At 34.3% G+C, this 20,022-nt stretch overlaps 1 protein-coding gene across 1 annotated transcript in view; it reads left to right on the top strand.

Moving 5' to 3' along the window:
* The window catches only part of brf1b (BRF1 RNA polymerase III transcription initiation factor subunit b), a 319,216-nt gene that overhangs the window by 88,550 nt on the left and 210,644 nt on the right, over positions 1–20,022 (top strand). Inside the window, exon 5 of the mRNA XM_039741834.1 lies at positions 18,672–18,703. Within this exon, the coding sequence (XP_039597768.1) occupies positions 18,672–18,703 (32 nt within the window). The remainder of the gene's footprint in view (positions 1–18,671; positions 18,704–20,022) is intronic.

Below are 20,022 nucleotides of genomic sequence, written 5' to 3' on the forward strand. Positions count from 1 at the left end.
CGCTCACTCTGATCATTTGTTTTAATATTAACTTTTTCTTCTTTTTATTAAAGTTGTCATTTAAACATAGTATTTTCTGTCTTTGACAAACCTTGAAATCTTCTTTATTCTGCTACATCACTTACAGTGTGGCGCCATAATTCATTTTTCTTGCAGCAACGAGAATTTCTTTGTCATATCTGTTCTTTATCTCTTTTTCCATCTAAACCTGTTAAATGAAACCTGCTTCTTTCTCATTTATGTAAGATTTCGTACCTGTCCGAACACAGATCTGTCAGTTGAGTGATTCTTTGCCGTCTTAGTTTTTTTGTCTTTATTTTCTTGATCTTTTTATGGTTGTCCTCTCATAACCCTTCATCCTTTAGCCGGTTTCGCCTTAAAACTTTGTCCATTCTACTAGAGTACTGTATCTGTTTAATTGCAAGTGATTTTTTTTTTGTTCTAGTGCACATTAAAGGTTCTTGGTAATGTGCACGTTTTTAGTTAGAAATGTATTTATTGATTGTTTTAAAAGTTTTTTAGCAGTGCTTTAAATGTACTTATGATTTTAAGGCTTTTAAATGCAAGTGTCTGATGGGCATGATTGGGTGCAACTGGCAGCTTGTGGTGGGGAGGAATGTGGTTTTGCACATTAGGGGTCCATAACAGTTCTAAAAACAGTGCCTTTCAGTTTCCGTGGGTGCAGCCATGTGGGTGTTCTTTGGAGAGGCAAGCTAATTGCTTGATTAGGTCAGCTGTTCCACATCGGCACTCTGTGGATAGTAAATTAGGATGATGCATCAACATTAGTATAAAAGGAGCCTGAGCAAGATAAATCTGAAAAGAACAGGAAACAAAAGGAAAGGACAGTATAGACATAATAGTGAGGCAGATGTGTGAAAATGTTGCCCTAAAACATGTCCCTGGTATAAGGCAGCACAGCTCGCTTGATCCCCACAGATGCCAAGGGTTGGAGACACAAGCAGGATTTAAGGATTCACTGCACCTGTCTCTTGCTTAGGACATCCAAAAGTGTGAACAGAGGAGACACCAGTTTTAGAAGAAAGCGCAGAGGCTCATGAGTGTTTTTAAATTGAAAGATCCTGACAATTATTAACTTTGGAGTTTTAATCCATCTAATGGATTATTTCTTTATTGTTTAACACTTTTTTAATTGCATTGTTTGTTTACAAGAAACATTGTGCCTGGTTTTGAACACTTTACTGTTTGAATTTTTTTTCTCCTTTTTATTAATTTTATTGCAATCCATACAAATCAATCAAGTTTTTATAAAAAGAAAAGCTGAGTTAAGAACAAATCGATTACCACCCCTGAGAGAGAGAGCAAGACAAACGGCATGAAATTTAAGACCTGTAAACATACCTAAATTAATAAATTCTCTGTGCTTTATGAGATTATTTTAAAATATTACTAATTAGATCCTGCCATGCTTTGAAAAAAGTCTGTACGGATCCTCTGAGTATTTGATTTTTTTCAATTTCAAATAGTATATAACACATCAGTTTCCCACTGACTTAAAAGAGGAGAGTTTGGGTTCTTCCAGTTTATCAGAATAAGTCTGCGTGCCAAAAGTGTAGTGAATGTAGTCACAGTTTGTTTTTCTTTCTCCACCTTAAACCCATCTGGAAGAACCCCAAACACAGCTGTTAATGGGTTAGGAGGGATTGTGAGACCAAGGCTGTCTGAAAGGTAATTAAACATTTTTGTCCAGAATGATGTTAATTTGGTGCAGGCCCAGAACATGTGACCCAGTGAGGCTGGAACTAGTTTGCAGCGTTTGCAGGTTGGATCATGCCCTGGAAACATTTTGGAGAGTTTTAGTCAAGACAGATGTGCTCGATATATAATTTTGAGTTGTATAATTGTATGCTTTGCGCATATGGAGCTCGAGTGAATTCTCTGCATTGCTACTTTCCACTCCTTTTCTGATATATTAATTGAGAGATCTTTTTCCCAGTGACCTCTTGGATCTTTGAAAGGGAGGGGTTGTAAAATGATTTTATACATTGTAGAGATGGTGTCTAAGTCCTTGAGATTGAGCAATATTTTTTCCAGCATGGATGTGGGTGCAAGATGAGGAAAATCTGGAAGGTTCTGTTTAACAAAGTTCCTGATTTGAAGATAGTGAAACAAATGTGTAGTTGGAATGTTAAATTTGGAATGTAATTGTTCATAGGATGCAAAGACGTTGTCTATATAAAGATCTCTAAGCAAGTTAATCCCAAATTTTTTCCAGATATTAAAAACTGCATATGTTTGTGAAGGTTGAAAGAGGTGGTTCTCTTGCAGAGGTGCCACAGATAGAAGCTTCTCCGTCTTAAAATGCTTTCTACATTGGTTCCATATTCTAAGTGAGTGAAGCACAATTGAGTTTTTAGTGTATTGCCGATAACGTGTGTTTATTGGAGCACAGAACAAGGAATACAAAGAAGTACTGCAGGATTTTACTTCTATTGCGGACCAAGCCTGTATATGTTCTTCTATTTGTGTCCAGGTCTTATTGTCTGCATATTTGCTGCCCAGTAATAAAACTGGAAGTTAGGTAGAGCCATGCCGCCTTTTGTCTTTGTAGGGTCGCTCTTTGGATGCGTGGATGTTTTGAATTCCAAATAAATTAGGTTATTGTTGAATCTAATTGCTTACAAAATGATTTATTAATGTATATTGTGTCACAGTAGAGGTTCTGATCCACCTCTTGAATCCTCAGGAACCACGCCAGACACTATATAAAAGTATAACTATTATTCTTTTATTTCTAAATATGTGCACTAAGCACCCTCCACTCCACACTACTCATATAATTAATAAACTCTACAACAAACACAATTATCACTCCTCCTCTCCCTGACACTTCACCCCTCTACCTCCCAGCTCAGCTCAGTGTCTGGGCTTTCCCAGCATCCCTTTATACCCCCTGACCCGGAGGTGTTCCTGCCCAACAGTCCACAAGTCCTTATTCCTTCTGGGTCAGGGTAAATAGTCCATATCTTCACCCTGGAAGCACGTCGTCTCTTCCTGTCCTGGGATTATGACGTACTTCTAGGTTATAGGGCATATACTGTACGAGTCCACGGGCCCTCTGACAGCGACTCCCAGTGGCCCCCAAGGTATCCAGCAGGGCTGTGCTAAAAACTACATAGTCCATAAGGCCCTGCTGGAATTCGGGGCCTGTCCACACTGTCGGGAGAGCTCCTCCCGGCGGCCTGGGGGTGAGGACTGGAATATGGAGCCGGCCATTCACCACAATTGGAATGTTTTGAAATAAAAAAGGAGCTTAGGAAGAATATTCATCTTAACAGTGTTAATTCTTCCAGCTAGTGTGAGATGAAGGGTTGACCATCTATGCAAGTCTTGCTTGAGTTTTTTCCATGTAGACGCGAAATTTTGCTGATAAAGAGCTTTATGTTTACTTGTGATGTTTACCCCTAGGTATTTAAACTGTTCTGCAATGATAAAAGGTAGAGTATCTAATCTTTTATTATATGCCTGAGAATTCACCGGAAAGAGTACACTTTTATTCAGATTAATTCTGAGACCAGAGATCTTTTGAAATTCTATGAGTGCTGTTAAGACTGCAGGCACAGAATTTTATGGTCCGATATATACAATACCATATCATCTGCATATAATGAAATTTTCTGTTCCAGTCCTTCTCTGCTAATCCCCTTTATCTGATCAGTATTTCGACAATGTATTGCCAGTGGTTCAACGGCAATTGCAAACAGCAGCGGTGACAAGGGGCATCCTTGTCTAGTACCACGTTCTAGTTTAAAGTAGTCTGAGCAAATGTTGTTGATGCAAACTGAAGCTTCTGGGTTAGTATACAGTAATTTAATCCATGCACAAATGTTCGGGCCAAACTTCTCCAGTGTAGTAAAAAGGTATTTCCAGTCAATCATGCCGAATGCTTTTTCTGCATCCAATGATAATAATATTTCTGGGGTGTTTGATTTAGTTGGTGAGTATATTACATTAAACAGGCGTCGAAGATTTGAAGATAAGTGTCGGCCCCTAATAAATCCAATTTGGTCTTGTGATATTACCGAGGGGAGCACTTTCTCCATCCTTCTAGCTATGATTTTAGGGAGTATTTTAACGTCGTTATTCAGAAGTGAAATTGGTCTATATGATGCAAATTGTAATAAGTCTGTTTGAAAATTAAAGTACCGAGCACTTTGATACATCATCTCCTGCTTTGTTTTGCGTCCTCATTTCCCAGTCCATCTTCGGTACATGACTATTGATGTCCTGGGTTCAAGGACAAGTGTGCCAGCTGTGGGCCACCCAGGCATCACACATCCATAAATATGATCTGAAGTAGTGTGCAGTTTATTATTAACTTTAGATTAATTTCCTGTTTTCTGATGCCATTCCTGATATTGAACCAAATATTTTTCTTATATTTTGAAACTGATTAATTCAATCAAAGCTTCCTTCTTTACTCTTCCTTAGTGGACTAATTCTGAAAATTTATAATCCTTCTGTAAGTTTTACATTTATTTTTTAGGATTCCATTGACCTTTTTTAATTAACTATGCTTTTCACTAGTTTGCATTTGTGCAGTCTTTAAATGTCACATTCACATTAAATTCTTTGGAGCATTGGGAGCAGTTATCTTGAGATGAAAAAGTCATATAAAATACTTTTTTTTTCTTTTTCTTTTCATTAATATTTGTGGCTTGTATGAAAGAGTACTCAGTTTGGTTAGTGCAGGTGTTTTGAGATATAGTTTTTTGGAATGATTCACTAGTAGCAAGATTTAGTACACCATAATCTTTTCCTACTTAACAGTGACAATCTTTTCAACATTTCCTTTATATCAACGTATTAAAGGTTTCTCTTTTTACTCTGGAATTTCACTGTGGTAAATAACCTTATTATTAGAGGATTTTTTGTCTGTGGCTACAAATAGTTTTATGTGCTGTCTATTGCTTAAGATAAAACTTACCAAAAGATAATTTAGGCTTTAGTTTCAATGGGAAACTACTTTAAGAGCTCTTTTTTCCATAATAATGCTACATATAATATGCTTCAGGATTTACTGAAAAAGCCACTATGTGTCGATCATAATCACATTTAACTTGTTTGTTTGAGCTAAACAGGGGTCTTTTGATAGTGACATACGTTATATGGATAAAAAATTACTATTGATTTAACCTTTGATTAATGGTTCTAGGAGATTTACATTTGAAAAGTTAGTTAGAACATTTCCAAACATTCTTATTGGAGAATTACTGATGGAGCTTTTACTTAGATCTCCTTTTTGTGTGTATTTGACCAACTTTAAGTAATGCCAGTAAGTGACAATCTTTGATTATGCGGTAAGATTAAAACCATCTTAAAAAAGGAATAAGAATGTTGTGGTGTGTGTGTGTTTTTAATTGTGATAGGAAGCAATATTTTGAAGAAATTGTGAAATAAGCTTATTTTAAAAAACAAATCAATGATTTCAAACACTTAAGCACCTCTTGCTCCCAAAACACCCATGCCCTTAGTGCTGTGGATGTGATGTGATCCCTTCCAGAATACTTTTAAAATCATATTTTCTTTTTCAATAAGTATTTATTTAATACTAAAAACTCCTACAACTTGGGATTACTGTAATATACCAGTGTGAAACACTTTATTAAACTGTACTTAAAGCCACAAGCATAGAAAAATTAGAGTAACTCGCTGCCATTTGCATCCTCTGGTAAAAGCAGTTAGCAGCAGATTTCTTCTGCTGCAATTGCAAAGATTAAAAAAGAACCAAAAAAAAACCTAATAAACTTCCCAACCATATGCAGAAAATCACTTTTGGTTTCTTGAGACCACAAACAGTAAACTCGTGGCCATTCTTTTTTGTTTTTCTATTTATCTTGAGGGGATGGTCAAAATGCATGTAATCACACAATTGCAAATATGTAACAGCACACACTTAATAAGTAAAAACATTTACAATGCAAGTTGTTTGTTTATCCAACAAATGTTAAAATATTCTGTGCATATTACTGTGTGATCTAGGTCAAAGAAGAAATGTTTATTTTTTATTTATTTATTTTTGGTAACATGCTGTTCTTGCTGCATTTACTTTGTTTCAAATATTTCTTATACCTTTCTCTTGTTAATATCCATTGTATACTAAGTGTACCTAAGTAAGTTTGCCTTTTACGTACTTCGGTTGTATCATATGGATATTTCCAATGGTTGGCTTCAACTAGTGATTTATGATCATATTTTTCAGGAAGCTTGGTGGATAATAAAATAATGCAAATGCCAGCTTTATCAAGTATTGGATGAAGTTACATTTTGCAACGTAGATGCTATTTTAAAAACCAAATAGTGTATTGTACCTTAGAATTTACATTGAAGATGCTCTTTGTAAGCCCTCTTACCTCACTGATTCATAGTCTGGCCACTGTATGTATAGAGAGTGTACATTTTCTGTGTATGACTATTCCCTAGGTGATTCAGCTTTCAAGATGTGAATGTTTGTCATATAAAAGTGCATATTGTATATGTGTAAGAAAGAGAGTGCCCTGCTACAGACTGGCACCCTGTGTAGAGGTAGTTCCAGCTGGACTGTAAATTGATGGATTTTTATATGAAGTAGTTGTCCAAAAAATGTTAAGAAGAAGATGTACAGGATGTGTAAAATGTCTTCCTACACTAACTGGAATTTGAATACTTTCAGTGTGTCAGTCAACTTGAGTGAGCGCAGGAAGAATCTTTTCATATACAGCTTTTACTTTTGGATGGCTGTAATTTTAATAGCTAATTCACTCACTAATTGAGAAAAAGTACAATAGCAGCATGTTCTTTGATTTTTAAGATGCTTAGTATAATTCGTACAGTACATAAAAAGCTATTTAGTCTGAGCTGCCAAATTACAATTTGAGACCTTACTTCAGTGACTTTCCTTCTTGGTATCTTGTCTTTATAAATTTTACTAAAGCTGACACTCAAGAATTGTAGGGTTGAATAAAGCAAGTGTTTTGATAATCCTTTAACATGTAAAATGTTTTATGGATTGCTGTATTAAAAATATTGGACCGCTTTAAGAAAGTATTTTATTAAACTAAAAGTTGTCCATCTACTAGAGGATCTATATCAGAAACGGACACAGCTGAGCTCACACCGGAGAAATATAAAGATGAAGTTTGGTCTGACCTTCTAATATACATTTAGACTGAAAGAGTTATCTGGAATTTTTAATTGAACTTGTGTGAAAACAGAGTTATAATGCAGACTTCATACAAAAGGCAGTCTGCCCTAAAAATGAAGTGAGTCCCAAGTTCTCTGAGGTAACAAAACACAAATATTTTAATGTTTTAGGTATGAATTGTAATTAATAGATGCACAGCAAAACTGCCAGTGTTAAAGTAACACTTGAGAAGTGTGTATGTGGAAGTGTTGTTTCCATATGAACACTATTAAGGGTTACTTAAACACTATAAGAATTAATTTAACTCTGATGATTTTTGAAAACAACACATGCACAAAATGTTCTATCCATATTTTTACACTTTCTGGACATATCAAAAAATTTTATTTAACTATTTCAGTTGCATTTAATATTCAGTTAATTTTGTATTCCTTAGGATTGTACTAATTCACTAAGCACAACTGAAACTGTAGCAGAAATGTATGAATGAAAGTATTGACAAATTATTAATTGTGTACAGGCGTAAAGGGGAAAAAAGCAGCAGCTTTGTATATTATATAAATATAAAAATCTATCTATAGTTATAGGGTTCGCCCCCTGCTCGCTTCACTCACCATCCCCTCGGCCTGTGCTATGCTCCAGCCACTTTGCATGTCTGCTGCTCGCGTTGTGAAGAGGGGGGCAGAATGCACCCCAAGGAGACGCTGTCACTCCTCTGAAACCCCCTACTAAACAGTGATACAATGGGAAACAAAAACAGTTTTTTTTTTTTTTTTTAACCTCCTCTTTGCTTGATCAGCTGCTGGCTTGCTGCTGATGCCGTGGCACGAGATCTGCATCTCGCATGAGCTTCAAACAGCAGCTGTCCTACTGCTTGTTTTATTTCCAGCCCCGGGCATGGTTAAACCTCTTTGCATAAAGGCTTGTCTTGTCTATTTTTTAGTTTATAATTTAAAAACTGAATAATAATCTGCAAATCTAACACCACCACATTAAAGTTCGATAAATCCTGAAAAGAATGGTACCAAACATACTGTACATATGTAGGTTTCAAAATAAGTCTGATTTAAAGTGTGACAAAAACATAACATAAAAAGGTCACATAAAATAGTTGCACAAAATCGTTGCACTTTTATGGTTAGGATATTTTATATATTCACATTAATTAAATTCTTGATGATTTCTTTATATAAACGTGGTCATATTTCTGATCAGATTCAATCATAATTATTTTTTTCTGTTTTTTGTCCATTTCTTGAATTAGTATTAAATATATTAATGTATGTTTGAAGAGATTGTGATTGAACAGATACATAAATGTTATGTGCATAGTACAATGAGAAGACTGATACAGTGTTTGACTGACAAATTTATACAGGATTGGTGAGTTTAAAAAAAATGTGTTTATTAATTCTCTAGCAAGTTCTACATGGTTTGGAGATTCTGTGCACAGCTGAGAATGAAGCAGTTGTAGCATTTGTAACAATTCTCATTGTTTAAAGAACACCTTAACATTTCCCTGGGGGCATTCCAGCTGTAATTCTAGATATTTTACGTTATAGCAAAATTTTAAACTAAAAATGGTATAATATTTACAGTATTTGCGTGTACTGCATTAATTATATGGAACAATTATTTTAGCACCTTTTTGAGATTAAAACACTCTTAAGAAGTCTCTAATATCAGTGGTAAATTTACTGTTATTAAAATCACCATGTTAGTTCACCATATATTAACAAATGCCAGTAAAGGACAAAAACCAGACAGATGCTACCAAGGTATAAAATTCCAGAAGAAATTGTGACAATCCACTTGGAAGATGGAATAATCAATAATCAAAATCACAGCATTCATGTCCAGAGAGCTTAAAATCTTAACATTCAAAGGATAATTCACTTAATATGGAAACATCTAGGACTTTAAAATTAGCTCATAAAAATACAGCTAGCCCATAACGTCTTGCTTGGTATTGCAGTTTATCAATGTGTTTATTACATGTGAGTGCTGCCTGCTTGAGTGACAGATGTTTGTAAAGTAGTGGTTTAAAGAGGCAGAAGAGATTTACTATATGTCAGTTCCATGGATTGCTATTATCTTAGCCAGAAATAAATGCAACTGGAAAGGTCAAAACTATTGTTATGATTTCAGATGCAGTATTTTCAGCTGAGTTACATTATTTTCCAGGTTGAAAGTTGAAACTATGTTGAAATGAAAAAAACAAACTAAAGCACATCTTAATGTAGAGTTGTCACACACAAATATATTTCCTTGTTATAATGGTATTAATTTGAAATTTATTGGTATTTTCTTTCATATTCCGGTATGTGTTTTGCATCTTCAACTGTGATTATTAGGTTTTATAATTATATTTAGTTTTTATGGCACATTATTGTTAGTATTTTCACACTACTCTCATCACACTAAATCCACACAAAAAAAAAATTGTTCTAATTGCTTGCATTTAGTTATTTTAATGGTCAAACCTTCTTGCCCTATTACAGTTATGGGAATAAAGGTTCTATTTTTTGAGTAATGAGATCTAACAGGCAGTAGACAGTCATATGTATTATACAGTAACATAGCATAAATATGTCACCTTGTAAGCTTTAAAACACATAAATTGTGTCAGAATAATTGGTTATGAGCTTTTTTTCCTGGATGTTTATGTGCAACTTAATGTTGTGGCATAATTTTTCTATATTTGTATCTTTTTTTTTTTTTTTTGTTTCTGGCAGCAGTGATCAGCAATCATCCAGTACTGTCTCAATCAAAAATGGGAAATATAAAGTAGCTTTTGTTTGGTGAGAAAATGGTACAAAAATATTTACTTTGTTTTACACCTGAACTAAAAAATATATATTTTAGTTTGCTGTATGCCTTTCCCTGAACTGATTTTAGTGGGGAGTCAGTTACAAACTAGAAGGAGGAACTATTTTGTAATAATCTAATTTCAGTATGTTATCCGTGATTGCATTAGGGTGATATTTATGTACATAAATGTGATTATATTTTAAAATCCGTTGACATTTTAGTAAAAGTAGTATTGTTACAATTGGAAAAGAAGGCTGTTACCACAAAGCAGTTTACATGGGAAAAGGGTGGAACTGTCCCTTTTCCAGTGTATTGTTAGTAGTTAGTGATTCCCTTGGGTGAAATTATATATAGCTTCATTGACTTTCTTACTCAGGAAGCTTCCAGCTGTGTAGAATTTAGTGTGTTACAGAGGTCATTGCTCCCAGCACAGAAATATTTCAAAATATTTAATATCTGATGCCACTTGGCAGGGTGTAATCAGGATGGAACCAGTGGCAATATCCTGCTATTTTTCACTGCAGATGTTGTTTGGCAGGATTAAACAACAACTTTTAGGTTGAAATTTTAAAATAAAAGACCTGGAATTTTTATGAATATAATGTCTCTCATTTGGACTAATTTTGCAAGCTGTGTTCTAGCTATATTCACTCCTTTCATAAAGGAATAATTCATACAGAATTCTAACCAGATCTGTTAATATGAGGTGGATGTCCTAGGACTTGAAGGAATACTTGACTAACTTTTGCAGCAAGCAAACTGTGAAAGTCAAACCCAGCTGCATTGTAAAACTATGTATGATCGTGATAGGCAAAGTAACAATAGTGAATAAACTGATGAATTATGAGCTCAGCTTTAGTAGGCTGTATTACAGAGTGCAGTGAGTATTAAAACTCATATTTGAAAACATAACAGTAGCAAAGCAAAAGGAAGCTTTAGCTGGGATTTGAAAGATCCCCTCAGAACGACCTAAAAGCTGAATAAGGATATGCACCATATTTCAACTGTCTGTTTTCTTTCTGTGTAAGTAGTAACAGACAGCAGAGAGGTGTTCTGAAGGGTTTGGACAAATTTTTAAAGCTAATTTAATATCAGACAGGAGGCCTGTGTAGTTGAACTAGCACAGTGGTAATGTGTGCATAGCATTGTTTTAGACTGATACTGTGATTGCACCATTCCAAATGTCTGTATTTTAGAATTGGTTAAAAAAAAAAAAAATTGAGTGTGCTACATAGGAAAAAATTATCTTTCAAGTGTGGCTACTTTTAAAATAAAATGTATTTTATATAGCAATATGTGCAAAATCCAGTAGTTTATCAATGGGTAATTTTTAAGAGAAATATGCTTTATCTTCAGTTCTACGATTTTAGCAATTTATTCACAGTTAACAGTGGGTACATTTTTGGCCTTGTTGTCACATAAGAAACATAAAGTGTGCTTTCCTATTGACTTATGTACACCCACTTTTATCAGTATATCCTGAGTTGAATAATATAGAAGTGTTTGGAAAAACAAATCTTCTAACTGCTTTGGAAATGCAGCAATTGTGAGCCCTTCATTTAAGAAGAATAAAGGCATTTCTGATGGTGTATCCTACAGAACAGTCTTACAAATGAAAAAATACATTAAGATCCTGGTGGAAAAAAAGTTCAGCTGAAAGAACAGAGAAAGTGCTCCCTACTGTAATGTCACAATATTAAACTGCATTTATTAAAGGCATATATCTGTTGGCAGACCTGTGCAGTACAATCATTGTAGTATTGCTAGAACATACAAAGTTTAAAAAAACAAAACCATTCACTCCAAAACACATATGGTCTTCTAATAACCTGATAAAGACTTTTTTTTTTTTTTAAAGTTATCATGGTTCATGCTTCAGCTCTGTAACTTGGCATCATGTTCCAGATTATTATAACCCTTTCATCTTTTTGGATTCTGCCTTTAATCCTCCATAATTTGCAACAATATGCTTAAGTTTATGATTCACTGTTTAATTGGAAGAATTCTAATGTAACAACTTTATAGGATCCTATGTAGTTTGTACTGTTCAAGTCCAATTTATGATAATTCCCCTCAGTCAGAATAAGATATACCTTTAATCCAGGGGCACACTTGATTACTTTTCTATGAACACATCCTTGAGATTCTGTTCTTTATTTTGTGATGACCAGAAGCATACACAGTACTCCAGATAAAGTCTCGCTTGTGTCTGATAGAGACTAAGCACAAAGCCCCTTTATTCATATGCAGTAGTTTTTAACTGCTTTGGCACATTGCCCAGATGATGAGAATGTTGTACCAATGTAAACCCCAACTTCTCTTTAATTAATGTTGTTTTTGCCTATATGTACTGTGCTCTTCCCTACATTAAGATGCATTTCCCAGAGTTTTGTTACAGTTTGATTTTGTACTTGCAATATAATTTTTTTTTTTTAATAAAACTAAAGATGTCAATTTTTATATTCCCAAGACAGTTTTTTCCTCCTTCAGTTACATTTCCAAGATTATGCTAGTGCCCTCAATTCATTAATTTATTTTGTGAAGAAAATGCATTCATCTGCCATTTATTTTTATGTTAGCTGATCAGGCAATACATGTTAATCGAATGGTGTGAAATTTAATTCGGATCAGGTCACAAAAATGTGTTAATTCTTTTGTCAGTTTTAGCCACACATCATTCAGGCAAAACTTGAAATGTCAAAAATCTGTAAAGCTATATATACTTATTGTCTAAGTTGCACATTGTAACTGTCAAAAAGTTTATTCTGTACAAGCTTAATTTCAAAACCTTTTGCCATAAACCTATTTTATCTAAGAAAGACATGATTCAAATAATATGTTCTTACATGATCAAGTCTTCAAAAGTATAGAATGAGGTTATTTAGTTTATTTTGTGAATGTAGTTGCACAGGTGATCTCTGGCTCTGTTTTGCTGTTTTTCCTTTGTCACTGAACACATGCTTTAGTAAACCTTATGATGATGACAGTGTAAAGTAACTGTGTAAAGCAACACACCTTGCTAGAACAAATTGTTATTCCATTTGGCTGGTTTAAAATAAAACGACAAAATAGATAACTTCATTTACGCTCTATTTTAAAGCAAAGGAAGGTGGAATCATTTATGCAAGAAACATGTAATTGACACCACCAATGTGTTTTCTAGTGCCGAGGCTTTTTAAGTCTTAACTATTTTTTGGCATGGCCATCTTTTAAAGTGTTTTAAAGAGGTGAATTCGGAGGTGGGTTGGAGATGACGAAGTTGGTCCACTTCACTTCCAGTCTAAAAGCGGCAAAGTATATCAGGGCAGTGATATCCCCATTTGTGACCCTAAATCTGCCCCATTAAAGACTCACCAAGCCCACTTGTGTATAACAGATTACATATATGGTAGAGAACCGTATATAACTCCCACAATAGCACTATTCTAATTGCTGAAAAATTGTTATTACTTGGTTCCAAAAGCCCTTCTGCAACACCTTTTTCTCTAACTGTTTTTATTTATTTATTTCTTATCCGTCAGTGGTGGTGCTGTATATTCTGTGATAGTATATTTACAGATCACGGCTCTGTTTTTACTCATTTCCAAAGTACCTGATTCAATAGCATAAACGTTTTTCATTATATAAAACTTGTAGAAAGTTTGTTTTATGTATAATGAGCTATTTGAGTTACTCTTTGCAGTTACATTTTTGTTTGCATTCAGATTGTGAAATTATGATAAATATATTTACCTCTGTAATTAAGTGTATATTGAACACTTTTAAATTGAGCAGCGTTACATTGTCATAGGCTGTAGGATGTGTTATGCAAACCAACAATATATATTGGAACATTTCATAAAAATAATATATTAAAAAATAAAAAAAATATATATGTATTTAGAACCAAGAGAAACCTCCTGGATTTAATTTTTAGCGGTGTTAAGAAAATGCTGCTCTCTCTGTTTTCAAAACATAGCAAAATAAAAATACAGTGCTAGAGGGAAGAAATCTCTTCCGTGTAGTTAGGTAATAAAAGTAAGTTGACAGTAATAAAGTACATGTGTTTGTGGCATTTTAAAAAAGGCATATTTCATGCAGCTTGTCAAAACTTCAACCTTACCATATGTGCTTTAATTGACAAAGTTTGGATGTACTTTATTATGTTTTGATTGTAGTGCTCTGATACTTCAAATGAAAATCAACCTTCCTTGCTGTTTCTTGCAGGTCTATGATTCTGTCGTAAGTGTTCTGTCACAATCCATTTATATATTCCAGTTAGAAATTACTATGCAAGCACTAATATCTATTTTTTTCTGGTAAATTTGTCTTGTGCATTTTATGTGTCAACACATGCTCACCTTATCTTCTTCACGGCCATGCTTTGTTATTATTGTTGATTGAAGCTGTTTTCTTTTTAATAAATCATTTTTATATGACTGTTTTCGCACTGTGATGCACATTGCATGTGGACCTTTCACAGTAATTGAAGGTCTAAGGTGCAAGAACTTCTGGGTTGCTAGAAAGCTTAATCTTTAAATTCCAGTTGTAAAGTTCAGGTTGCCTGGAACTCTAGACCCGAGTGAAAGTGATTTTGAGACTGCCATTAAACTCTTCCTGAGTCTGGAGTGAGTTGTTGCAAGAGTTTAGCTCAGTAAAACAGAGAGCAAGAAATAAAGTTTGTGTAATGGGTGATCGATTTTGAGGCCTACTTATGGTATTTCAAAGTAAGCAAATAATGGCACAGCCACCCTACCTGGTAAATGGGGTCAGGAACCTGTGTAGGTGGGTCCAGAGGCTGAAGCTTTTGTTATTTTACTGTTTCTTTTGTTTCTCCATTTGTTCTTTCTTTATAAATCTCTCCTTTGTATTTAGTTGATTTGATAAAGTAACTATTTCTGCATGCTTTGGCCATTTTATTAATGTAGTGGGTAGGAGGAGAATTTTGATATATAGCAAGAGAGTTTTTAGTGGTGACAGAGTATGAATTTTGCATCATGACTGTGGTTATTGACTAAGTATTCTGTAATTGCTGCTTTGGATAAAAAGCAAAGTTTTAAAGTTTTTCTTCGATGTGCGCTAATATCAAAACATTTAAGTACTTAATTGGTAATGGCTATTAATTTTATGCAAAAGGTTAAAATGCCTTAATAAATACATTATACAGCTCATTTTCAGCCACATTCTTTTGGATTATTCAGTGTGTTGTCATACCAATTTATGTACTTAAGAATTCCTCGGTACAACTACACCTTTCAAAACCTAATGACCAGACAGGAGCCAAAGCTTAATTCTACATTTATGTTATTAATGTACTGTATTTATGGTAAAATGATGTTACTACAAGTTTATACCATAGTGTAGGTAACATCCTTCAAACAGTAAGTGAGAATAAGTGAGCAAAATGGTACCATAAAATGAAAACAATATACAGGCAACTACAGACACATTGGCACTGCTCAAGAAAGTGAGTAAAAGCCTTAAAAATGATATAAATAATTCATATGATGATTCAGATTTTCTCAAAATTTTGGAGAAATTGCTATTAATTTAATAAAATAATTCCTGCAAAAGTGTTGTTTTATCTTAACTGTAGTTTTTTCTCTCAAAAACATATGTGCAAGAATCGAACCCTTGAAGAATACTGTAAATAAAAATGAGTTTGAGTCTTTGGGTAAAACATTTACCTTGATAATGCTTTTAGTGTCTAAATGTAACCATTAATAATATTCATTTGTATTTTGCAATTTGCCTCCAGCATGCTATGTTTGCAAAGTCCTTCCCAAACTTAGATGTAAGATTTGCCTCTCCTTTTTTGGTTATTAAATTTTTAGTAAATAAACTAGGGGGTTCCCCCCTACTCGCTTCGCTTGCCAACCCCACCCTCAAGACTGCGCTATGCGCCAGCCACTTCGCGTCTCTACTGCTCGCGTTGTGAAGAGGGTGCTGAACGCACCCCAAGGAGACGCGGTCAATCCTCCGAAACCCCCCCTCTTAAGCGGTGATACAGTGGGAATCAAATAGCTTTTTTTTTTTTTCTTTTAAACCTCCTCTTTGCTTGTTCAGCTGCTGGCTTGCTGCTGCTGCCGTGCTGCATGATCTGCATCTCGCATGGTGCTTCGAACATTTAAAAGCCTGTACAGCATCTGTCCTACTCTTTGTCTTTTATTTACGGCCCCAGGCATGGTTAAATCTTTTGGCACAAACTCCTGTCTTGCGGGACATGACTTCTTAATATTTTTTTAGTTTATAATCTGAATCTGAAAATCTAACAACATCACATTTAAGTTTGATAAATTGTGAAAAGAATTGTACCAAACATATATATGTAGGTTTTAAAATAACCCTGATTTAAAGCGTGATAAAAAAGTGACATAAAATGTCACATAAAATCATTGCACAAAATCGTTGCACTTTTAGGCTTTGGATTTTATATATACAGTATAGAGTAGATATGCAAGTACAAATTAGTGAAACTCATAAACGAACTTGAAAACCTCAAAAGATATAAAAGCAACCCTTGACAAAATAGGCCCAAATAGCAGAAGTTAATCTCAGAGAAGAGTAGCCATACCTGCACAAAAAAAGTCTTGGCTTCCATCCCAGTGAGTACAATCAAGCCAATGTTGAGATATAAGATTTTCATAGGATTGCCAATTTGAAATATTTAAGCCACCAGTTGTCACACAATCAATACTAACAACAGTAAAAGGTGGTAGAAAGAGGAAATTAAATGCATAGAGTATCAGGAAATTTCTACCTCGGTGCAAGGGCTATCTTTGCAGCAGTTATGTTCAAAGAGAACAGTCTGTGTTGGAAAGAGAAAGAGCAGAAAGATACAAGAGAGGGACCACTTGAGAAGTGAAGGGTATATTATAGGAGAGGGCAAATGAAAGAAATGGAGACATCACTCACCAAAAGGATGAAACATTAGGATGTTCCCAATAGGTGCAAAAAATAACAAAGTAAACAGAGGGGATCATTTGAAAGGCCTATATCAAACATTTACAATTGGTGAAATACAGGCAATGGCAAATTTAAATTGGATATGTTGATGGTTGAGATTTATAATCAATAGGCCTGCATCTTCAATAAACTTTAATATAAATCTTGTTCTACTGTAGTTCAAACAGTAAATACAGAGAACTGTGCAATATGTGATTTCTCTGCCTGAAAGTCATTATTTTAAAAGATAATGTCTTGGTTGATTTTGTTTTGTTAATAAATAATGTATATTTGAAATGAATTAATGGATTATTTTGGCTGCGTTCTGAGTTTATGTAGAGCTCCACTAGTCTTTTCTTAGCTTCCTTTGTTAGCCAGCATTAACTGGGTCAACAAACCTGAAAAAGAAATTTTCATTCTTGGTGGCTTTTTTATTATTTATATATTTAATGTGTTGTTTCTGCCTTGCGCCCTGTGCTGGCTGGGATTGACCCCTGTGACCCTGTGTTAGAATATAGCGGGTTGGATAATGGATGGATATATTTATATGACTATCATTTATATATTTATGTGACTTTACTAACAGTCAGCTGTGATAACTAGGAATAGCAGATTAAGCTTTTACTGTATGTAGAAGATGTTTTGAAAGACAGAAGTTGAAAGACAGAATTAGCATCTGACTAAAGCTTGGCTAAAGTAAACGAATAACAACTATGCCCCCTTTCCCAAGCCTATTTTTGTAAATATGCTTATCTTGACAGTGGAATTACAGTAACAACATATTTTCATCAGTTTAGTTGTTTTTTGTAGTCTTAATCATACAGACCTTTTTTATCTTCAATCTGGAATTCACTATCTGTAATACTTTGATTCAGAATTTACAAAAATATTTTATGGGAAACCACATTTGAAGTCCACCTTCAGGCGACTTTTGTGGTTATGAGTTACTCGGTATTCACTGATTCACATTTTTATTTTCACAATGTACTACACATTCACCTGGCAAGAAGAACGTCAGTTCAGCTACCACTAAAGGTTGTTTCCAATAAAGAATTTTTTACTCGATTAAAATGAAAAGACTTGTATACATGTACATTGGTTTATTTAATCTTCATAGGCGGTGAGAAAGATGTCTCAACCTGGAGTGAGGAAGTGGGGAAAAAAGGTAAAAATGCAGTTGTAAGAAGCTCATTAGTTAAAGTTGTTCAGCATTTGTATTACTTTCCCAGTCTTCATTTCTGTATAAGTAATTTAGTCACTTTTAAAATTCTTTATTGTAACAGTGATTTTTGTTTAATAGTGTTTAGTTTTTTCTGCCATTGACGTGAAGTAAAGCACATTTTTATCTAATATGTCCCTGTTCCATCCTGAGTATATGATACTGTTTAATTGACTTACCACTCTCTCTTTGCTTTTTAGAACATTTTATTTTTCCAGTTGTATTTTTGCTAGACAGAAAAAAGTAGCACACTGTGTGTGCTTCAAGACCAGCACAGGTAGTACTTAGTTGATTAATCCCACACATGGTTTTCCAAAAATGCATCCAATGTTTACCAATAAATATACCATCTTTACCGTATTAAATGTGTCAGCATTTGGGTTAATTTTCTTCACATTTACAGTATGTTGTCTTTTTGGCTGTTAATTACATGAAGACTAGAAAATCCCCAGCAATTCACTCTCCACATTAACACTTTCTATTGTTTTCTTTATGGAATTCTTTGAAATGTATCAAATTGTATTTTTTAGTAGAGTAAACAAAATTACGGTAACATCTTTAACACATTTACAGACATGCTTCTTGACCTCAGTGACCTTTTACAGGTGAGTACATGTACATCCTATGAAATTGTTCCTTTTTTTGTAATAAATAACTGTTTTTGTTAATCACGTGAATGCTGATGTCTTCATATGGTTTATCAATTATAAATACAGGGATTGTTCATAACCATACATTTTCTCTCCTTTCAGTGGGATGTGAAACCAAGGTCCCCTGACTCTTTGTGATTATAAAAGATCGTTGGTCATCCTTTAAAAGGTTTAGGGTGTATCCTGATGTCATGGCTAAATTGCCCACCATGATCTTGGCTTGGCTGTAATAGATATATAGTTCTTTCTGCTTACTTTTACAGGAGCCCTGACCTAAAATTTGGTGTGTTCATTTCTCTTTAATTTTAAATTTATCTGCTTTTTCACACCCAGAGCTATGGAAATGCCATCAGGGTAGTATGAAATCATTCTAAAACATAAAAGTTAGATTTTGTTTTTTACTTGTGTGTGAGCAATGTGAAATTTGTTCAGTGCGTGAAAATTGAAATTTTTTTGACTTTTTCTAATCTGTTTGCTCCTGTATTCTAAGAATTAACTTACTATTTACAGTAAAATATATTTACCAGAAGATTGCTGTTTTAGTTAAATTTGTTGTCCTTTCAAATTTAAGTTGATATCTCTAATATAGGCGATGTTTGCCTGTTCAGCTGTCATTTTAGTGAGTAACAGTGGACATTTTGTGCCCCATCACTGTTTTCACATTTAATTTTAGTTTTGATATTCAAACCAGGCTCAGGAATGCATAGACCTCATTTATAGATCGCCAAATGCCTGGTGACTCCTGGGTAAGCGATGGCATGTTAGTCTGTTGGGCTTGTGTCTGGTTGCCTAAGCTGCATGCTTCAGATGCTTTCTTAGGCCTTTGCTATGCTACATTTGCAACTATTATAGTGTTAAAAAAAAAAATAGGGCTGCATTGCCTTCCTTTGTAGCGGAGGTATTCAACCTTGGTGTGTGTGTGGTGGGAGAATTCTTGCATCACTAAAAGGAAGCTGATCTTGCGTTTCATTTAGGCACAGTTCAGACTGGATCTGTAGCTAAAGTAAAAGGAGAAAAAAATACTGGAGCCATAATAAAAGAGAATTGTGAAAATTAGTTGCATCAGCTGTATCTTTTGGTAGACTTGCTGGGGTTAGTAATTTCCATAACACATCAAATACCTAGCTTACTATTACTAAAGTCAGACCTCCAATCTACCATTGAAGACATACAAGAGTTTGACATATTTGTCAACAAGTAAGACACCTCATACTATATAATAAGAAGCTCTCAAAATGAATTCTTCCTTCACTAAAATTATTTATAGATTTTAC

Source organism: Polypterus senegalus, chromosome 18 (assembly GCF_016835505.1).
Source record: "Polypterus senegalus isolate Bchr_013 chromosome 18, ASM1683550v1, whole genome shotgun sequence".
Classification (NCBI taxonomy): Eukaryota; Metazoa; Chordata; class Cladistia; order Polypteriformes; family Polypteridae; genus Polypterus; species Polypterus senegalus.